The 17,847-nt window shown below is 39.0% G+C and overlaps 1 protein-coding gene across 4 annotated transcripts in view; it reads left to right on the top strand.

The window, feature by feature from the left end:
- ITCH (itchy E3 ubiquitin protein ligase) overlaps positions 1 to 17,847 on the top strand; it is a 58,367-nt gene that overhangs the window by 21,795 nt on the left and 18,725 nt on the right. For all 4 annotated transcript variants that reach the window (XM_084218072.1, XM_084218073.1, XM_084218071.1 and 1 more), the window contains exons 2-9: positions 3,812 to 3,902; positions 6,340 to 6,478; positions 8,356 to 8,480; positions 9,670 to 9,807; positions 11,866 to 11,908; positions 13,940 to 14,109; positions 15,222 to 15,456; positions 16,633 to 16,728. In XM_084218072.1, the coding sequence (XP_084074198.1) occupies positions 3,833 to 3,902; positions 6,340 to 6,478; positions 8,356 to 8,480; positions 9,670 to 9,807; positions 11,866 to 11,908; positions 13,940 to 14,109; positions 15,222 to 15,456; positions 16,633 to 16,728 (1,016 nt within the window). In that variant the 5' untranslated portion in view covers positions 3,812 to 3,832. The remainder of the gene's footprint in view (positions 1 to 3,811; positions 3,903 to 6,339; positions 6,479 to 8,355; positions 8,481 to 9,669; positions 9,808 to 11,865; positions 11,909 to 13,939; positions 14,110 to 15,221; positions 15,457 to 16,632; positions 16,729 to 17,847) is intronic.

Here is a 17,847-nt window from a genome sequence, read left to right as displayed (position 1 = left end):
TACTGCAGAAAAAAACCTGAACATGCATTCTCAGCTTTGGAATGACAGTTTTAACTTGTGAAAGTGCTTGTAGCATTACATTGAATTTATAAAGACATTTGCTTTTCACATTCCTAAGTACTATTTCCATTATACTAAAACTAGATGAAGGTACTTAATAATGATTGAGGAGTGGTTTTTAAATTTTGTGATTAGACTTTCAAGTATCCCTAGGCTGATTCTGAGTTGAAATCATCAGCTTTTAATAGAGTCGTTTTTTACATACAACAAAATCTGTTTGGTGTATTTGTTACATAAATAAAGAGGAGTAAAATGTTAAAAATTACGTGTAAATGGACAATAGCTGAATATGTGTGACTGATGGCATTAGTGCCTTTTGCATTCTCTTTTGCTTCCTTCTAAGTCTAGTTCATTAATCACCACAAAGTCTTCTTTGGCTAATCAGTATATTTTAGCTTAGTTTCCTAACAGAATTAGGGGTACATAATTCCACCTGCTCTCTTCCCATTTTCCTGTGTGCTGCACTACAGACTTTGTAAATTACTAATCCATTCCAGCTAAAAACTGATGGAGATAGAGGTAGAGCAGTTGATGAAATTTCTATGAGTTGTGAAAAATCCAGATAAAGTATATACATGCATGGTAGTGAAGGGACTTAAAATAGTGCCCATTTGAGAGAAAAGCTGCAGTGTGTTTTCTGTGATTATTCCTTGCTGGAAGCTTGACATGGAAGCAGCTATTCTGCTTGTGGAGTCTTTCTCAGCAGGCACTTAGGGGGGTAGAAGAGGAACTGGAGTCAAGGTATTGGAAAACATGGAAAGAGAGGTAGGGATGTTGAAGTGCAGGGCAGAGGTAGATTGTTGCTTCCTTCTTCTTCCTCTGGGACTCTGCTTTTCCTGGTTAATTAAAGAAGCTTACCATAACTGTGCAGCCTCTAGATTTTAGCAAGAGTACAATAAAATAAGTCTGTAAGTTTTATTGTTCAAAAATAATTAGAAACTTTCTAGCAGCTGAGAGAACTAAGCAATGTGTAGTACAGTTTTTTTTTTTTAGAAGTTTTGGCAGGCAGTATATTCCTGGAAATTTCCTTAAGCTGGTTGTTGGTGAAGGCTGTGTCTCCCATCGTAGACATTTACACTTCCACATGTGTTAACTCAGTGGGTGTTTGCAGGACATTCATTTCAGATCTGGTTAAGCTGCTAGATTTTCTTTGTATATTCTCAATGAAAATGATCAAATGTTACTAAAATAATTTTAATGAGTGTATTTGCTGGGTTAGAAATCAAAGTTGGCTTTAACACGTGCTTCTGAATGAGTGTTGTGTGGTGTAAATGCTTAGTGTGGGAGTTCAGTAAAGAGGGATCCCCTTCAGGGATCCCAGGTGTATTCTGTGCAGTGTTATTTCTCCAGGTGGGACCTGGCAGCTCTTTTGTAAATCCAAACTCCTTCAGACTATCCAGTGTGTTTGTGCTGGTCTAGATGTGATCTGATTGCTTTCATACAGCATAAAGGATACTCAGGGAGGTTGGTACAACCAGTCACAGGAGCAGAATTAAAAATTGCTCTCTAAATCATTTAAATTTAGGCAACTTTTTAAAAACTTACATTAAAATCTTTTTCACTCTTACATGAATTAAATCTGTGTGATTCACATCTGAAATTTAGTAACAGCATTGAACTATACTGATAACACCAAATACTATTTGAGCAAGGCATTACTACCGTTTTTGATGGTGTGACATTTTGCAACAGGAAACACTGGCACCAGCAAGCTGCAGGATGCAAGAATGATCCATTTCACAACTTTCAAACACCTGTGGGGCTACAATTTCTATAGTCACTGTCACAGACATTTGCTTCAAATCACAGCCTCCAAAAAGAAAGTTGCCATATTGAGACCTGATCTCCTTGTACAAATTCTGGTTTCCTTGGTGTGAAAAATGCATATTGTATGATTGATTGGCTCTTCACAAATATTAAAGTGAGTACTATATGTGTTATGTTGGAAAGTTATGCTGTATTAATCTCCTTTAAAAAAGTAGTGTGGTAGCTTTAGTTTTTAGGCTATAACATAATTTTAAAAGAGAAACTATGTGGTGTAAGATACTTTTTGTAACTAGCTCAAAGAATGGATAAGATAATCAAGAAAGTCTTTGCACAGAGATAACAGCAACAAGACACCAAAATTCCAAGAGAAGAATTATTACCTCCTTATCAGGACAACCCAGACTTCAAAGAACCTCAGCAATTGATTTAAAAGATGGGGGGGGGAGGGAGTTGAAGTTAAGCAGAAATACCCATAGTTTGAAAGGAATGTTTAAATCATGTATGAGATATATGAATATGCAACAGGCTATTGCTTTTAAGGGTTAATCCTTTGTTAGCAAGGTGTGCTTTTGTGGCAGAATGCAAAAGCACCCAGATGTCCATAATTCTTTGCCTTTTTGTTGTCTTTTATTGTCCTAATTTTGATTGTCCAAATTCTTATTGTCCTAATTTTTATTATTATTTTATCACTATTAAACTTCTAAAATTTTAACACAAGTGAATGGCAATTTTCACACTTGGTGTGGCTGAACATGTTTGGGGTTAGATAAACTGCTTGTGGTGTTATCAGCTGTAGGTTCATAAATGGAGTCTTTTGACTCACGATACAGATAGCAGCATCCTGAGCTAACACTTTCCTTTCCTTGCTGGAAGTCCTGTGTGCAGAAAAGTGCTTGGGAGCTGGCAGGGGGTGTTTGCTCTACATTGGGATCCCATCTGGTGGCTGCCCAAAGCAGAGCATAGCGGGGGCTCAGGGCTGAAGAGGAGCTCCCTGGCCACAGCAGCTGAGCCCCACGAGAGGGGATCACCCAGAGAGGTGCAGGAATGGTTTGCATTAGGTTCTGAGCAGGGAGATGGTGTGGAAGGAGGGAATAGGGCATGACAGAGATGCAGTGAGTGCTCTGGAAGGTGTATCCAGCAGGCTGTTCGTTTTGCAGTGGAGTTCAGTTGGTAAGAGATTCTGAGGTGAAATGTGTTTTAAAAATTAATAGGTGACAGAGGTAAATTGGTATTTCCAGAGTGATGACTGTGTTTAATGTAATAGTACAGTCTTTTAATTTCTCTGGAAGCTCTATGATGCACACTGTCCACTTTGTCTGCCCCCCAAACCAAATACTGCAAGGGGGAACCTGTGCCTAGGGCTGGGAGGATCAGACCAGCCTTGGTGTGAGGGTTGGGATGTGCCAAGAAAAGTTGTGCAGTAACTGAAAGTTGTCTTGTTCTCTTTCAAAAGTGATGTATTTCCTTTTTTATTTAAGTGCTTTGTAGTGTTACAGCCTCTGTCTGTAGACTTGCTCTGACCAGGTAAAAAAAAAAGATACAAATTCCCTTTTTAATTTAATATTTTATTTTCAGTTTTTTTGCTATGCTTGTGGATTGTGGTGTTTGTTTATTTTTAAAAACCAAGTAGTACTTGACACAGAAAGATAAACCTACCCAGGATTTATGACACCAAGACAAGGAGATGTTTTGGACATAAGAGGTACAGCAAACTTTGGAATTAGAAACATTATTCACTCAATAATTCACAGATTGAAGTGACAAAATCAAAAGACCTCTTTTGCCTGGAACCTGAATAATTACAGGTCATGTAATAGAGACTGAGCCCTTTGTAAAGAATTTCTGTACTTTGGGAAATGGAAAGGAACTACACAAAAACCAAGTATGGTGGGTTTGTTTGCACAATAACGTATCCACAGGTCAAAAACCAGATGAATTTTTGAGCTTCTGAGTTTTGAAATGTTTGCATTCTCTCTTCATACAGATTCAAGATCCAGCCCATATTATGGCTGGCAGTGGGTCCAGATCAGGACCAGCCAGTGGGTTGTCCATGAAATCACAACTTCAGATCACTGGTGAGCCTTCTGAAATTATCTGTCTTTTCTGCTTAGAAATGTGGCAGCTTTTTGTTTCACAATTAAACAGATTTTGCTGTGTTGCATTTCAGGAAGTTTTGCATTTTAAAACACCCAAGAGAAGTCAGGATTGATGTTAGGCCATCATTACTTAGCAACTACTTTATTCTGGGTTTTATCTAAAATGCATTTTGAAATTATACATATTGGTGTAAAAGAAAAAAGAAAGGAATCATTATTTTTTGTTGCTGTTAATTGTACAGACAGCCCTCCTGGAAATGTAATAGTGCATTATGATACTGCTTGTACTTACTGCAGCTTGGCATAATATCAAACCTAACACTTTTTACTGATACTGCTGTTCATTGAAGTTGACTTATGGCTTCTCCCTTGTTACATGTTTTTATGGCCACCATTGAAATGGATTAAAAAGGGGATAAAAAATTTAATGGAAGTGTTGGTGAGAATATCACTGTAATTGAGCACCTCTGGATTGTTTGGAGATGGATTTACATTACAGCCTTTGCTTTTTATAGTGCCTTACCAACAGAGCAGCAGTTGAAACTTAATTATCAAGTTTTCCTCACTTCTGCTTTCTGGGAATTTAACTGAGGCATCAAAACTGAATGGGAGATCCAGGAGTGTGTGCAGGTCTCTATTTAGAAGCATCAAGAGTAAATTTTGCACCCCCAGTGTGAAGACCTGTGGGCATAAGCAGTAGTTTGAAAAAAGGGATATTGTGAGGATGAAACGAATGGTCAAAAATAGATCAAAAGCTTTAGACCAGGAAGGAGGTTGGATCTCACTGTTACACAGGCTGTAGCTGTCCCTCTGAGGTCACAAGCTTGTGTTTCCTCAGTAGGCTGTGAGGCTGTAGAGAAATCTTGTCCCTACAAGTTGATATTGGAGACAAATTGGAAGAGGTTTTCACAGAGGTACCTCCTCCCCACAGGGCTGGAGAGCAGAGCCAAGGATTGAAGTGGTGATTGCTGTCCAAGGCTTTCCCCACTAGAGGCCTGAGACTCACACACAGACAGTGAATAAATGCCTCAGTGTTTAGAATTGAGATTAGTGAGGTATTTGAATTTCAGGTCTGAATTTCTGTAGATGTTCAGCCGTGATTTGCAGCAAACTGTTGCTGGTGTTACCTCCCTCCTGTCCTACCCTCAGAGCTCCATTCTGCTGCCCTCATTAGTTTTAAATGAAGTTTCTGGGTGTCTGGGTAAGAACAAACCTGGAAAGTAGGTGCAAATCTGCTGATTTTTGCTGCTCCAAGGCAGGTCTTTGAGATAATTAGAGATGTTCAGGTATGAGGTGTTGTAGCATAGAAGTGCTGGAGACAGGAGGGGAAGGATGGGGAGCTGGTTGTGAAAATTAATGAGTTGAATTCTGTGAGATGTCTGTAATACACAGAGGAAGAGTTTTCCTTGGGAGCATTTCAGAGCAGTTTATACTAAGCTACTTCTCTAAATCTCTAAAGGAGCAGAGGCTATAAAGGGAATCTGGGGAGATTAGCCAGATGGACCTGAATTAGTCATTTCTTTTTAAGGATGTAGTGAGGCTGTGGTGGGTGACAAACACACAGAAGAGCAAGTTGTTTTTTGCCAGAACAGTGAATTCAGGGGCCAACTGGAAATGATAATATCTTTGTCTTTAGTACTGTTTGGTGAGTTCAGTGTTGCCAGTGAATCCAAGACACCTGGGACTCAAATATCAGGGTAGACACATGTGAAGGAGACAGCATAGCAATGGTGTTTGGAAAGATGGGAATGCTGCAGTCAGTAATACTGAATGCTTAAAAAAACTCCCAACACCAAAAAAAAACCCCACCCACCACACCCCCTCCCCACCAAAATTAAAGCTCTAGAGCTGGAAGTCTTGCCCAGATTTGTTGTTGCTAGAACAAGGAGGTAGCTACTGGAACCCAGGGTTTGGATTCAGCTTTTCAGTAAGTTTGCTTAGCTGCAGAAAACTTAACACAAAATTCATTTTCTCAGTGATGCTCTGTCCATGAGAAGTTGTGGCAGTTTTCCACAGTGCCTTGTTGAGAGGCAGATCATGGTTTGAGCCTTTTAACAAGCAGTGTAATAAACTCCAGGAATTCTCTTGGCTGGTGATAGACAGGAGACGCTTGTGGAGGATATTTTCTGCTTTCAACACCCTACACTTCTGGGATCTTGTACTAGTTATGATTAATAAGAGTGTCTGATGTTGCAAAAGTACTGTTGCATGTTTTAGGCGTTAGTGTGAGCTGTGGCATTGTGTAAATGAGCTGGAATGCAAGAGGGTTTTTATCCATGTCATGTGGTTTTATTCTTGAGTGTTACTGTCAGGTATCAGTGATCTGATACTTGAATACTGAAACACCCAACTGAAAAATACTATTTGTAATTGCAATCTTCCTGAGTAAATTACTGTTTTTTCTCTTGCTTTACAGTTATTTCAGCAAAACTAAAAGAAAAGAATAAATGGTTTGGACCTAGCCCTTATGTGGAAGTCTCAGTAGATGGACAGTCAAAGAAGACAGAAAAATGCAACAATACAAATAGTCCAAAGTGGAAACAGCATCTTACAGTGTAGGTTTGGTTTTATTTTCCAATTTATTTGAGCTAAATTAAAGCAATTGACAGTGGGCTTGAAGATTGTGTTTTTATTTTAAGCAAGGAGTTGAATGTTGCATGAGGTGATGACATTTGTATAATTTTTAGAGTAAATATAGTACAGTCTGAAACAGATATTTACAAACTATTACACTGCTTGTGCTTATATTTTGAATTGCTATGTGTGGCATATTAAAGGAGCTCTAATTCTGTGAGTAGTAAGGACAGTAATTTGATATTAAAATTGGTGATCCCATGCACATTTTTTGTTGTCATATTTAAAGGTACATCTTTCAGAAGTTCTGTTGCTAAAAGTGTAGCTGTTCTTTGTGTCCCACTGTGGTGTACCATGCCTTAGCACAGGTATTTGGCTCTCTCTTGTGTGCTTCTGAATTCAAGCACAAATCCAAAATTCCCAATCAATTTATGCAAATTGTTAGTACAAAACTAACATCAGATTCAAGATGCATGCAGCTGTTGATAGTTGCTTGGCCCAGTATTTGTGTTGTGAATAAAGAAGATACACAAGTTCCATAAAATTTAGTTTTCTCTTAATGTCACGTGGAACTCTGGGATAAAGATCAGTCTATGCTTGCAAATTGGACAGAGACTTTTCACAAGGGCATGCTGGATGGGATATTAGGAAGAAATTCTTCCCTGGGAGGGTGCTGAGCCCTGGCACAGGTTGCCCAGAGAAGCTGTGGCTGCCCCATCCTTGGTAGTGTTGAAGGCCAGGCTGGATGAGGCTTGGAACGATCTGAGATAGCAGAAAGTGGGGTCAAATGAGACAGGCTGTAATGTCCATTCAATACAAACCATTCAGTGATTCTGTGATTTACTTGTACTTAAATTGTAGATTATTCTTCTTGAAGCATCTGGGACATTGCCTGAGCAAAACCATTTTTGTATCTGTCTTTTTATTGTACTTTAAATTATTGTGAAGTTTTAGTTACTACTATTTACTACCTTACTTTGCACTGAGGTATATTAAGAAACAGAAAATCTTGCATGTAAGTGTAGAAGAGCAGAATTTTCTTTTACCTTTTAAAGCTTTCCTTTTTCTCTTTCATTTTCTAATGGGAATGTTTGTGGTTTGTGCTGTGCAAATCTACACAGTAATACATGGACCATTTTTGCTCTTGCTGAGTAAGAGCTGAGCACAGACACCCCCTGTATATCAATTTCATTGGAAATTACACCAAAGCTGCATGGAGCTTAGTGAAGTAAATTGCTTTTTAGGAAATATATTAGCACAGCTGCCTATATTCAGATTCAGGATAAAAAGGAAAAGTGTAGTGGCTTCTGCAAATGAGAGTAAGCCCTCTTGGGGTTCCTCTCCGTGGAGTTTGTTAGGTGATCTTCTGAAGGGATTGGCTGACTGTGAAAATCTGGACTTATCAACCATATACAGCTGAAATTATCCACTGAGAAAATAAACAGTCATTTGTACCTATTACTCACAATGAAAATAATTTAAAACTATATATTTATATATATATATAAAAATGAGTATTCCTTATAGCAAAAGAATATCAGCATTAAAAATTACTTTGAAGTTGTTGTCATGGAACTTAATGTGTATTACTGTGTTGTATATGCTGGTAGTTTTTCTATATTTCCCTTAAAATAGTAATAATAAAAAATGTGTTTGGTCTGTGAACAATCTTGCAACAGTCTTGATTGACATGATATATCCAGGTGACATGAGAATGTCATAATTGGAAATGGTTTGATGTTACCACCATTATTTCTTTGTTTTTAAATTACTTGTAGTGACAGTGGAAGTAGATGGCTCAGTTCACTCCCTTCCCCACCAACAAATGCCCTTACAGTGCTGAACTTTTTCTGTTTAGAATTGTCACTCCTGTAAGTAAATTAAACTTTCGAGTCTGGAGCCATCAAACATTGAAGTCTGACGTCCTGCTGGGAAGTGCTGCTCTGGATATTCACGAGACGCTGAAATCCAACAGTATGAAATGTAAGTCTGAGATGGAGGGTGCCTCTGAACTTCTGTTAGTGAACATGAATTCTGTGTGCACCTCTGGAAATGGCCCTTAAGGCTTCCTTTGGGTGCTACTGGTTGCTTTTATGAGCTTCCTACTACTTTTTCAGTTAGTTTCATCTTTTTGGTTATACACAGGCTGCCATGGTGTCCCTGGAAATAGGATTAATTTTTTGCTTTGCTAGTGCATCTGAGTGAAAAAAAAAAGTGTTTCTTTTATATAGCTTAAAAATTCAAACTATGGTTGGGATTCTGGTGCTAGACAGAAAATGTGTGAAGTTATTTTTGTTCTAAATAGTGCTACAGGGGTATGTTGTATCATTAATCTAGGATCTAGTTAGGCTTTGGGGCAGTATGTGCATCCTGGGCAGCTTGAAGGAGAAATACAGAATTCTGCAGACCCATTCCAGCACTCAGGGAGCTGCAGCACAGAGCTCTGTGCTGTCCTGCTTTTGTTCTGTCCTTTAAGGAAGTGTTGGCTTCCCAACTATCACACATGAGTGTTGCAGATGGAGAATGCTGACAGCAGTGAGAGCTGCTCTCCTGGCAGTGTCTGTCCCGCTGAATCTGGGTGAAAATCCCTGTGGGTCAGTGCATTTCCTGTCTGACACCAGACACCTGTTGAAGCTCACTGGGGTTTATTTCAAACATTTCAGCAAGAATGCTTATTTACAGTTCTGTTTCACTGAAAACTCTGACTATACCATTGGTCTGGGGATATGATGGAAAATGTTCACATTCTGAATGTGAATCTGGATGTCATTAGGTAAATGTGAAGCTTTTTAGTCAGACGACAGAAATTGTATCTGCTCTTAATCAAGAATAAAGTGAATTACACTTCCTAACTCTATATTGAGGGCAGGTGCATTAATTGCTATGGAAATGTGAGAGTCAATCTCTGCTGTCATGATGATCCTTTCTAGGCAGCAACAAGATTATGCTCCAGTTTTGCCCTTTTTGTAGAAGCAATAACGTTCTTAATGATGTATGAAAATGCTCAGTTTTACCACATAAAAAATAATGGAGAGGTAGAGCTGTAGGTTTGGGGGGTGTTGGGGTTTTTTTTCCCCCTTGATCACTGAGGTTTGCAATTGGCTTCTTGAATAAAAGGCCCTTTTTTCTCATGCAGTAAGATAAGCTCCCTTTGTTCTTTGTTCTTTTCCAGTGGAGCAGGTAGTGGTGACGTTGCACCTCGTTGGTGACAGGGAGCCAGCAGAAGTGGTGGGAGATCTGTCAGTCTGTCTGGATGGGATGCAGGTCGACCCCGAGCTCCTGACCAATGGGGAAGCCTCAAGTACAAGAAGTAAGTAACTTTAAGTCCAAATCTACATATATCTGCTATGCAAAGCCATTTTTGGAGAAGCTTTAACACAGTCTTTAAATAAGCACAATAACAGCAATTTCTGTAACTTTCTGTTTACAGACATCAGAAATCTTATGCATTTTTGAGGTGGAGTCATAGTTCACAGGGCAGACCTTCAGCCTTCTTGCAGCAAAAACCAGATCAGCATCTTTATTTTCTGGACTTTGCAAACTTTGGTCTAATGATCCTAAACATTAATGAAAGTCTCTAGCTTCCCTGAATTTTAATAACGTCATAAACAGAAGAAATGCAAAGTTAGTTTGATCTCATCATCATCTTCGTAATAAGTATTCTGCTTACTAGGAGGCATGGGTTTATATTAATTTTTCTTAAAATTCAAATGTATTCATAGATTTATTTCCCTGTGGAGAGCTGCAGAGAGGGATCCACTTTGTTTAGTTGGTGTGTACAGTTTTTTAAACTGAAAACTTGAATACGTGTAAAATATCTAATTGCAGTAAAACAAAAGGGTAATTTTAATTCCCTTGGAGCAGGACAGTGGAGCATTTCTGAAATACTGTACATTGAGAAGTAGAACTAGGAAAGAGTTATTTTCCTAGAAAACAACAAGAGACACTGTCTGCAGTAGTGACCAGCTGGACACTTAATTGGCAAGTTTTAGGTTTCTGAGCTGGGGGGTTGCTAAATTCCTAGAGGAAGCGCCTTTGAAATTCCATCTGAGTATCATAGAAAAATGGAATTAATACACAAATTCTGTAACCATTATTTTTTAGATGTTTTAGTCCATTTTCTTTGCATTTTGTTAAAAGGATCAATTGCACAGACTGATTGTGTGGAATTTTGTTTGTAAGTAAAAGCCAGATGCTGGGATTCTGTGCGACTTGGAGCAGGACTGAGGTATAGGGATAGAAGTATCTAGTAAAAGTTCCAAATTTTCCTTTTATGCAATACTCTATTTTCATCTGTGCTTTCTTGGATTTCCCAAAGTTCACCTACTGGGAAAAAGGTGGGGAAAGTCATGCAGGCAGTGGAATTGAGTACGGGGGGGGGGGGGGGCGGGGCATAACACAGCAAGCCCCAAGCTCAGCAGAAGGTTCCCAGACAATCAGGGGACTGGAGCACATAAGAAAGGAGTTAAATGTTAAAGTAGTGTAGCACATTGTACAGGCTGAAGGCACTTCAGGCAAATACATTGTTTATAGAGTTGCTTTTAAGATTTCTCTTGCTGGGATTTAATTCCTTCCATGCACAGTCCACTAACAGCTCATTATCCTAAGCCATTCTGTGACTACATCCTTGTCTTTGGCCTAGATCTGTCCACAGTTCCCATCAGAACTGAAAACTGATTTCTTCATTAATGATATTTGTTTAACTCTATGGAAATAAAGTATTGGTGCTATTTACATGAATGAGCAGTTTTGTGCTGCATATTCAAGGTTTGCAAATGCTGGCACAAAAGGCAAATATTTCCAAGCTGGCTGAATAAGCAGTTGCAAAACATTTGCAAATCTAGGCTGAGCTGCTGTAATGCTTTTGGAGTACGGCCATATTTTGTACCTGCTTCAATGCCTTTATGTTAAATAATTTACTGAGAAGGGGAAGGGTCTGGGCTAGAGAGCCCCAGAAAATAAAGCCCCCAGCCAACCAGAGAGGGGATTTCAGTGAAGTTTTTGCCCTTTCTGCTCTGCCTACCGTCACTGAGAGAGTATGAAAAGCCATCTCCACTTAAAAGAATGAGCACTGCTTTGTACTGCTAGAAAGACAGTGTGTGTATTTGGGAATATTCACACAGTCAAATGATGTCCTGTTGCATCTTCCATAAGGTGGAAGTATTACAGTGGCAGTGGTTAAAAAAATTTGTATTCACACACACAAATAGAGACATGCAAAATATGTACTGGCTTGAAACCCCGTAGATAAGCAGCTCATAGCCTCCACATTTGAAAGAAGTGTGAGCATTAAAGGCTGCTCCTTTCCTTGGAAATGATTCAGAGTGTTGCTGATGCTTCTATTGTCTTTTTCTTCCTGGTATTTAAGGTCCTACACAGAGTGAAAGCTCCAGAGTAAGGAGTGATACACGGTAAGACCTTTTTCCTCTTTCTCTCTTTTTTTTTAATGCTGTCTTTTAGTATTCGCTGCTTTGAGAGAGAGGAATTTTGTGTTTTGTAAAGAAGACAATGAAAAATTTATGAATATGCCCCACAGCAGTATCTGTTAAAGATCTGAACGTGCCCTAAACAAAAATACTGAACTGTTGCTCAGCTCCATTGTCTGGGTGCAGTTTTGCCTCCATACCTGACTGATCTTTTTGTGTTTTCCCTTTGTGTTCTTCATCCTTCTCCCAGTGATTACCCAAAGTAAATTATATTTTTTAAAAACCCCAAAACAAATAGCACTGGTTGTTTTTACACTGTTTGTTTTATAGTATGGAGGTATCAGAATTATATTTAGCTTTGTTAAGAAGATCCCAAAATCTGTCTGGCACTTACAGTGCACTAAGGCTGATACCAGATTATGAATCTTGCTGCCTGGTAGGATAAGAGTGTGCCCAGCCATGTTACTTTAATTAGTTCCATGTTAACCATGTTACTTTAATTAGTTCCCAGTACTATGAGTATTTTAAGGACCTGTACAAGACAAAACACTCTGCATGACATCTGGAGTAACCAAGCTAAATTTCACTTTTTTTCAGTAGTTTGTATTCTTGGCTATGTTGTCTGAAGTCTTCCCTTGAAAGTTTGGGTTTTTTCTGTTTTCTTTTTGTGTTTGAATGAATTTTTAGATGCCTGGATATTCAGAATACCTGAATATTATAGAATAATAACAATAATAATTATAATTATTCAGTTTTGGTATCAACCAGGGGGCTTCTGGTGGTCATGTAAATGATCAGGAAAGTGATTTTCTACAAGGGCATGATGTGAAAGAACAAGGGGGAATGGCTGAAAAACTGGGGCTCAATCCCCTACAGATTTGAGGTCACTAATGATTTGGACCCATTTATTTTGCACTTGGTGTAGTATGAATTACGTGCACCACACCTGGTATAGAGTAAAAGTGTGTTTCACCATGATACTGAGGTTAAATCAACAGGATTTTACTTGATCCTTTACAACTTGGGATTTACTTAGCCTTGCCTATTGGGTTTTTGTTTGTGTACATTTGAAGGAATGTAATTTTCAAGGTACTGGGTTGAAACTGTAACCTCTTCCTTCATTTGTGATGGCCTATGTGCTTGACCTGTAAATCCACTAGAATTTTAGTTGACAACCTTTTTGTTTTGCCCAACATATTCTGAAAATAAAATTCTTTTGACTAAAGATGTAAATACCTCTAACTGTGCTTAAGGAGCTACAAATGTATCAGAATAATAATCTGCTAGGTGTAAGTGAACAGCCCAGCATGGGTCAGTACTGCTATGTAGTTTCTTAATTCTTGTAATGTTGAGCAGTTTATATTCATAGCTGCTAGTCAAAACTTTAATGCTAAATTCTCCAGCCTGTTCCTGAATTGAGTTTAGAGGAAAAAATATGTATGCATAAGTAACATTTCTAAAAATTTGTACCATTCTGTGTGTTCTGAGCATATGCCAGCCCTGTGGAGTAAAGGCACACAGGCTGTTCTCAGGTGTTAGCTTCTCATCTCATTAGGGACTCATGGGCAGAAATAGCTGAGCAGCAAAATCCAGAGCCTGGACCAAAGGGCTCGTGTATCAAATTGGGAAATGAAAGAGGAGATTTTGATGACAGATGTTATATACATCTATTTCACCACCTTTCCATCAACTGAGGTTTTAAGTATCTCAGGAGAAAAATTCTGAGTGTGTTTATACAGATGTAGAGATACTTGGAATTATTGTGAGTGTTACAAATCTCACCTAATTCTAACTATTGCATTCTAGTGTCTTGCACATGTCTTTTCAACCCCCCTGAAAGTGTCCTAGGCCAGGCTGGATGGGGCTTGGAGCAATCTGGTCTGGTGGAAGGGGGCTGGAACGAGATGATCTTTAAGGCCTGTCCTAACCCAAACTCTTCCATGGTTCTGTGATTTGCAAAGTTTCATATCACCTGTGCACTGCTAGAACACTTCTCTGTGTCTTTTCCTGCAACAGGACTAACTCCAATGGCCTTGAAAACTGTGAGGATGCTGCTTCCAGTGAAAACAAGACTGTTAATGGCAGTGACTCTCCATTGCTCACAAATGGGAACTGCAAACCTGCCAGACCTCCCAGGCCTGCCAGGCCCCCGCCCCCCACTCCCCGCAGACCCCCATCGGTTGCCGGTACGTCCTTGGGCTGGGCACTCCTTGAGTGAACAGAACTGTTTCTGCTCCTGATGTTTAACTGCACTTTGGATGGTAAATTCTTTGGCAGGTCACTTCTGAAGGAGTATTTTTTTAGCTTGCATTTGGTACAAGTTGTTTAGTCATTGTTCCTGTTACTGGAAATTTCTTGTTTCCACGTCTGCTCAGGGGTGGTGGCAGTCAGTGATGGTGCTACAGAGAGTGGAGCTGGGACCAGGAGAATACAAGTGAGTGCTGGGCTGCACTAAGGCATCCACTGAGGGTGACATGAAATCCACTGAAGGCTCACAGAACTGCCTCAAGTTGATAATACTGCGTTCTGAGATATGAGTTATGGGTTTCTGCAATTGCAGTTAGATTCTGTGAAGCTGCAGCACTTAAAACATTCATTATTCTTCTCTGCTGAAATGGATAGGGTTTTTTTACCGAGTTATTTAAAAGCTACCTGAAGGCCACTAATTCTGGAAAGTTACTTGATGTTTTTGAGGTAATTCCTTTACCCTCATACAATGCAGTGTTTCTGTAGTCTCATTATTACAATTGATAAATGCTGGGTCTGGATGGGCCCTGCAATACAGTAATTACTTTAAAAGATTAATCCAGTGCAGTTAATTAATGAGACTTGACCTGTGTTCAACTTTTAACCCCACCCACCAAATGGTATTAAGATAAAACTGAAAACATTTAAAGAATGTCTGTGTTCCTCTCCCATTGTGATAGTTACTTTCCATGCAATATCAAATCTCCTCTTGAAAATTTTATGCTTATCATCACTAAATTATTATTCCAAATAATAAATGGAAAATAATTCATTAGTACAAAGAAGTAGTTTTTTATCATCATTAATGTTTACAGAATGCAGACAAGGTAAATATTCATCAGAAATACCAAAATACTGTTGGTGGCAGTTCTTGGATTAAAGCATTTTTTACAGTGAGACACAATTGCTGTTCAGTTTTTGTTTGAGCTACAAAACGTGGCTGGGGAAACAGCAGTTCTGGCAGGTTTGCTTTTGTAATGTGTAACTTCTGCAATAGATTGGTGATAAATGTCAGTTAAAGGCTTTTTCTCTTCTCTCTCTGACATCATAGCAAGTGCAAATGGTCCTTCATCCACATCCACAGAAAGTGATGGGGCCAGTGCAGGATCACTGGCAGGTACAGCCTCAAATACACCTTCAGAGCAGAGCCCTGAGGGGGCAACAGCCGCCAGCACAGCTCCTGCCACTCCTGCACTCACCACTCCTCCGGTGTCGAGACAAGTCCAGCCAGTAAATCCTTCACCTCAGGCTCTTACTACAGTCAGCCAAGGGCCTCTTCCACCTGGGTATGGCTTTAATGACTTTTCTCCCTGTGTGTGCTGACTTTTCTAGTTTTACTTTATTTTACTTACAGTAGGTATAAGAAACCATAGATAACCTCTGCCTTCTGCTGTCTGACAAAAATCCCCCAGTATGAATTTGGAGGGTTTATAACTGTTTGGTATGGTCAATCTTCAGGCATTCAAGGAAAGGATTACTTCTGATACTTACCCATGTCAGTGAAACATAGGTTTAAAACAGTGTGACAGCTTGTGTGACACTTTAAGTCAGGTAAGAAAATATTGATGCAGATAAGTGGAAGAAAAGCTGCTGTTGCAGTCCTGAAGGTTTGGATTTCATACTGCAGCTCCTGAGAGTAGTGTGGACATGCTGCTGTACTTTGGGTACATGTGGAATTTGTCAGATGGTTCACCTCTTGCTTCAAAGCTCTGAACTTTAAAACAGTAGCAAAAACATTTCGGGACTCTCTGAGTGTGGGGAAATCAAAAGCTTCCCAATTTGAATGGTGAAATTGGTGAATTACCTGCCTTGATTTGCAGGTAGTGGAAGCAAAAGGTAGGAAGGGTCTGAATTTCCTCACAGGATAACAGAAATAAAAGTAGTCTTGAAAACAGCAGCTGTTGCTTTATCATTTTGATTTCAATAAAAATGGCAAATAGCTTTTTTTTTTCCCCTGTGATGTTACATCTGAAACAAATACAGGAGTAAGTCATTGTCCCAAACACTGCATGTGCAGAAAATGTGATCAATGCCCTTGTGGTGATCTCTGCATATACTTGATCACTGAAAAATGTGTATCTATTGGATTAATGCTACTCTGAAAGGGGATCATGATCTGTAGCTGGTTCTCTTCGACAGGTTATTGATACACTTGATATTGAATACAAAATTTTGCTAAAATTTTACACCTAGGCATGAATTTGAGCTTCTCTTTCCCAGAAAGGTAGTCATGTACAATGTCTTTTTTTATTTTAGTTGGTATAGAATCACTGTTAATATGAATGGTAACACTGTGTGCTGCACACTGTTCTGGTGCATCTCGTGAACCAAGGGTTAGTTTTAAGCATTTTGTTTAGAAGTAAGCATTTTATGAAAACAGATGTTTCTCATCTTTATGCTGTAGATGCATGGTTGGAGTAGTTTGATCTGGAGGAAGATTAAACCTTTTGATCTATTTTCAGTTGGGAGCAAAGAGTAGACCAACATGGTCGAGTGTACTACGTGGATCATGTTGAAAAAAGAACAACGTGGGATCGGCCAGAGCCTCTTCCTCCAAGGTGAGCCAGGATCAGCCATATAATCATCTCAGATATCTGGGTTTTTCAGGAAGTAATTGCCTGACACTTTGCTAAAGCTGGAACAAATATTTGAAAACAGAAATGTGAACCCAGTTGCTTTGGGTTGTCTCCAAGGAGTGCATATGGAAGAGAGTTGAATGTCAAAAAAAGCCAAATCTGAATTTCCTGTCAAAGATGAGGCAAGTGCATCTTTACTGACCAAGAAACAGATTTCAATTAAAGACAGTAGACACCCCCAAGAGTAAAAGAGAGCAAAAACCACAGAAAAGTATTTTGGCACTGAGGTAATTATCAGCTTGAGCAGGAATGCTCTTGGTTACCTCTTATCCCCAGGTTACTGTTTGGAGGCCTTTGATCTTGTCTCTGGGCTTCCAGCTGCCAATTTATTATGCACATAGAAACCAACTGTCGTTATTAAACATCTCCAGCTCTTGGCATCAGAACTCCCAGTGATGTTAGCTCACAATTGCTGTTTCTTATTTTTTAACAATATAAGAAAAGCACAAGAGTTGTTCTGTTGCACTTTTTCATCCTCAAATGGTTCACACACTATAAAGAATTACAAAGTGAAAGCAAGGGATAGTAAAGAGAACTTGTTATTAAAGAACAGAAACTGGCAGTCTCATAAATGGAGCCCACCTGTCATGTTTCAAGTTATTTTGAACTTTTTGAGTAGATGAACTTGTATATTGCTTAAGCTTACTTAGAATAGGAATGTTTTCTTTAAAATTTTGTAAGTAATACTGATCTCATATAAACTGAAAATGAGAAAAAAAAAACAAAGAAAATCAAAACAAAACACCAAATCTTGTGCCCAGACCTTTCTTTTTTTGCCAGATCAGAGTGTGAGGAAGTCTTGTGTTGAATAGCTTAAAATGTCAGTGGGTTTGCTGTGTTTTAGGAGAAACCAGCAGGCTTGTGTTATGGGCTGGGTGGGATAACAGCAGTGATGCCAGCACAGTATAGACAGTGGTCTAGACAGCTCTTGACAATTATTTCAAAAAACCCTGAAAATACAATAAATTGACTGGGTGTGACCTTATATAGTATCCAACAAATAAAAGTGATTCTCATAAAAAAAGTCTAGCTCTTGCATAA

Source organism: Fringilla coelebs, assembly GCF_963513975.1.
Source record: "Fringilla coelebs genome assembly, chromosome: 18".
In the NCBI taxonomy this organism is placed as follows: Eukaryota; Metazoa; Chordata; class Aves; order Passeriformes; family Fringillidae; genus Fringilla; species Fringilla coelebs.
Note: the sequence above shows the minus strand (reverse complement) of the source record. Positions and strands in the feature narration are given on the sequence as shown.